Source organism: Propithecus coquereli, unplaced genomic scaffold (genome assembly GCF_000956105.1).
Source record: "Propithecus coquereli isolate 6110/MARCELLA unplaced genomic scaffold, Pcoq_1.0 Scaffold552, whole genome shotgun sequence".
NCBI classification, from domain to species: Eukaryota; Metazoa; Chordata; class Mammalia; order Primates; family Indriidae; genus Propithecus; species Propithecus coquereli.
The window spans coordinates 855,252-858,728 of NW_012151419.1; the positions used below are offsets into that span (position 1 = coordinate 855,252).

Genomic DNA, 3,477 nt, shown 5'->3' on the forward strand with positions numbered 1-3,477 from the left:
CCGGGGCGCTTTCCAGAATGGCCTGCTTTTGGGAACCCCGTTCTGACCAATGGAAGATGGCAACTCACTTGCCCACTTTCAGAATGTGGCTGGCCTTGAAGGCTTTCCGGTTTCACTGAGCTAATCTGGCAGACCCAGCGGAGGGCAAGGCGGAACTGTGGAAAAGCTCCAGCCAACGGTGTCCCCCCGACAGTCCCCCATATAAACAACTATTCCATCCTGCACGAGAGACACAAGCTGGGCTGGGCTGGCAAGGCCTGGAGTCGGGAGGAGGGAAGAGCCAGGTGTCCAGGGGGCAGAGGTGGTCTTCAAATCTGCTGTTTCTTCTGCAGGGCCAAGGCCAGCCCCGTGTTGTCAAATATAACCAGGGCTCGGCAAACTTTCTCTGTGAAGGACCTGACAGTAAACTATCTTAGGCTTTGTGGGCCCTGTGGTTTCTGTCACATTATTTCATTTTTTTTTTTAACAACCCTGTAAAAATGCAAAAACCATTCTTAGCTCAGGGGGCCATACACAATAGATTGCTGATCCCTGAATTCAACCTTCCTGTCTTTCTACCGAGCTGCCGCTCTCTCTTCAAAATGCTTTCACATTCTGTCTTGCCAGTTGACACTAGATGAGTCCTCTGATTCAAGCCCAGAGCCCAGGCCCGAGCTCACCTGGTTCTGAAAGGGGCCACCCACAGAGGCGAGGCCAGACCACAGATCATCGGTGCTGGGAGGAAACAGGAAGCAGTATTCTTGCAGCAAGGGCCACTGTAAACGCCTGTGAAGCTTTTCAACAGCCCCACCCCTCTCCAAGAAGCTGCTGCTGAGTTACTCCTGGAGAGGGAACTGCTGAAATCTCCATCCTCTCCCCAGACAGGAACAGACAGGGCCAAACGAGCCGGAGTGTCCGGGCTCCCAGCAGGACAATCCGCGTTTCAGAACCACCGCTCCTGCCCGAGCGCTGTCAAAACCTAAAGGCAACCACATGCGTGCGCAGTGTGGCAGCAGGCGGGGCTCACGACGCCTGGTGGGCCCTTCCCCTCTGCTAGGGGTGCTTTCAACTTCAGCATTAGCAACAGCTGGGACCATCACGCTCGTCATATTTTCCCCACCTGACCCCTGCACTGGTCAAACACACGTCACTCAGCTGTAACAGTGGCACCGGGACAGAGTAAGCTCCCCCCACCGCACAGGATGCCTCCGTCCGGTGCCGTCGAGTTACAAGTCTTGACACATCTGGGGTCCCAACCAAAACACAGAACACAAGAAAATTCTCTCTCTTTTTTTTTTTTTTTTGGAAAAACCTTTTCTAACACAGCATTATTCCCTGGAACGAGCCTTGGTCATTCTTGTATTTTAAAAATAAAAAGCACAGCAAGAACAGAGAGGTAGGACTTATGTCGCCATCCACGAGTTTTCCGAGAGGGCCATGAATGAGCTAGAACGTCTACCGCAGCGATGCCACCATTGCTGCGACTTTTGTTCTGCAGGCTGCACACGGAACAGTTTGGACGTGGGCGCACATCTGCGCACGTTTGCGCACATCTGCGCACGTTCTGCTCAAGACACGATTCTTCTTGAAAACGCAGGGCTTGGGAGCAGGGTCTTGTGTCTGCCGGCTCGTGGTTTCTGGTCCTCCCAGGCCACACCGCTGAGAATTCCCCTTACTTCTTGTGCTGCAAGTTCGTTATTTTTGTGTCTTCTCCTCCTCTCCGTGGCAAGAGAGGGAAAAGTTAGGATGACTTCAGTTAAGGGAAATCGAGATGGAAGGGGCTGACCAAAATCCACAGTGAGACGACGAGAGGAAGCATCTGAAAACACACATCCCGGTGCAGCAGGAGGGTCAGCTTTTGCTCGCCCAGGAGGGGCTCTTCAAGTGTTCTAGGGCAGATGTCCCTGATGGTCTGGAGGTTGCAGGTGGGTTCCTCGGGGCGGCCTGGGGCTCATGCAGGAAGGAAGACTCACTCATCGTGGCATCCTGGGAGTCAGCAACAGTGGATGGGTCAGCCTCGCTGGATAGGTCTTCTGTCGAGAAGTTGAGACTCCCGAGCTTGGCGAGGGAGTGCGAGCGCTTCAGCGGGGACGAGACGGTGAGGCCCGCCAGCCGGAGCCGGGTCTCGATCTCCTGGGTGCGCTGCTTCACCAGCCCCGGCTTCCCGCGGACGCTGTGGATGCTGTCGCTGCTGGAGCTCCGAGTCAGGTTGGAGCTCATGGAAGAGGAGGTGGGGGTGTAGCAGATGGTCTTCAGAAAGTCCTTTGAGAAATGACTGGTGTGATCCAGGCGGCAGAGGAAGTGGGGGGGACTCCTCAGCGAGGCTCCCTCCAAGGGAAGGGGGGCAGCCTCCGCTTTCTCATCGCTCCCGGCCAGGCTGGGGAAAGGCAGGGGCCCCGGCTCCCGGAGAGCGGCCGGACCCTGGTTCTCCTCGGGGATGCTGGCCTCCAGCCTGCCGGCCGTGCAGTCCCTGAAGGCAGACGCCGGGTCTGCTGGCGCGCTCTTCAGTCTCTCCAGCTCTTTGGTGTGCTTGCGGACCAAGCCTGCCTTCTGCAGCTGGATGATGGACTCCTGGTGCTGCATCAGGTAGCTGTTGGTCGTGGGCTTCTCGGCCTCGTTACTGAACAGAAGCCGCAGGTCCTTAGCAGGCTTCGGATCTTTCTTGGGTGGTGACTCTTCCTTCACCACTTCCATGCTGGGAGGGTTCTTATCACAGTGAGAATTCTTCAGAAGGAGGGACTTTGGCAGGACTTTTGGGGTCTCTCTGGAAGGTTCCAAAAGGCTAGCTGGGAGCTCTGGGGCAGCTGCAGCCCCAGAGCCACTGGTGTCTGGCCTCCTCGAGCCTGCTGGTGGTAGGAGCGGGGGAGTCTCGGCGGGGCTGGAAGCCGGCTTCTCCAGAGCCCGGGCCCGGCTGGCCGTGAGGGCCATAGGGCAAGACGTGACGTGGGGCAGGAAGGCAGGCTGGGTGCAGATGGCAGGGGCACCAGGGTCCTCGCATCGCTCCCTGAAGGCGTCCGAGGCCCCGCTGGCTGGCGGGTACATGCAGTCAGCACAGGATCTATAGGAAGGCTTCACTTTGTTAAGGATCCCGAACATGGCGTCCTGCTGCAAGGGGACGAGAACATGGTGAGAGGGGCCCTGATGAGCTGAGACAAACACTAGGAGGCGGGTAGGAGGCGGAGCTGGGGCAGACCCCGGAGGGGAGGCTCTTGCTTCGTTTAGTGCAGGAGTAGAGACCTCCCAGGACCCACCTGACCCTGAATAATGCAGACCAGACAGGAGCTGCAGACGCCAAACAAAACTGCCCAGAAGCACGTGCCTGAGACTCTGGGCAGACCTTGGGCCACGCTCCAGCGTAGCCGGGGCAGGACCCCCAGGGCCCTCCTTCCCAACTCTGCCCCTGCCCCCTGCACAGTGTGACACTCTTGCAGGACTTGGTCTCGTTGGGAAAACAGGGTGACAACCCCTGCCTCACAGCACTGTGAGAATGACACTAAA

At 57.5% G+C, this 3,477-nt stretch overlaps 1 protein-coding gene across 1 annotated transcript in view; it reads right to left on the reverse strand.

Annotated features, from left to right (window-relative positions):
* Positions 1-462: 462 nt before the first annotated feature.
* SSH1 (slingshot protein phosphatase 1) overlaps positions 463-3,477 on the reverse strand; it is a 32,320-nt gene continuing 29,305 nt past the window's right edge. Inside the window, exon 13 of the mRNA XM_012657613.1 lies at positions 463-3,084. Coding sequence (XP_012513067.1) covers positions 1,831-3,084 — 1,254 coding nt within the window. The 3' untranslated portion in view covers positions 463-1,830. The remainder of the gene's footprint in view (positions 3,085-3,477) is intronic.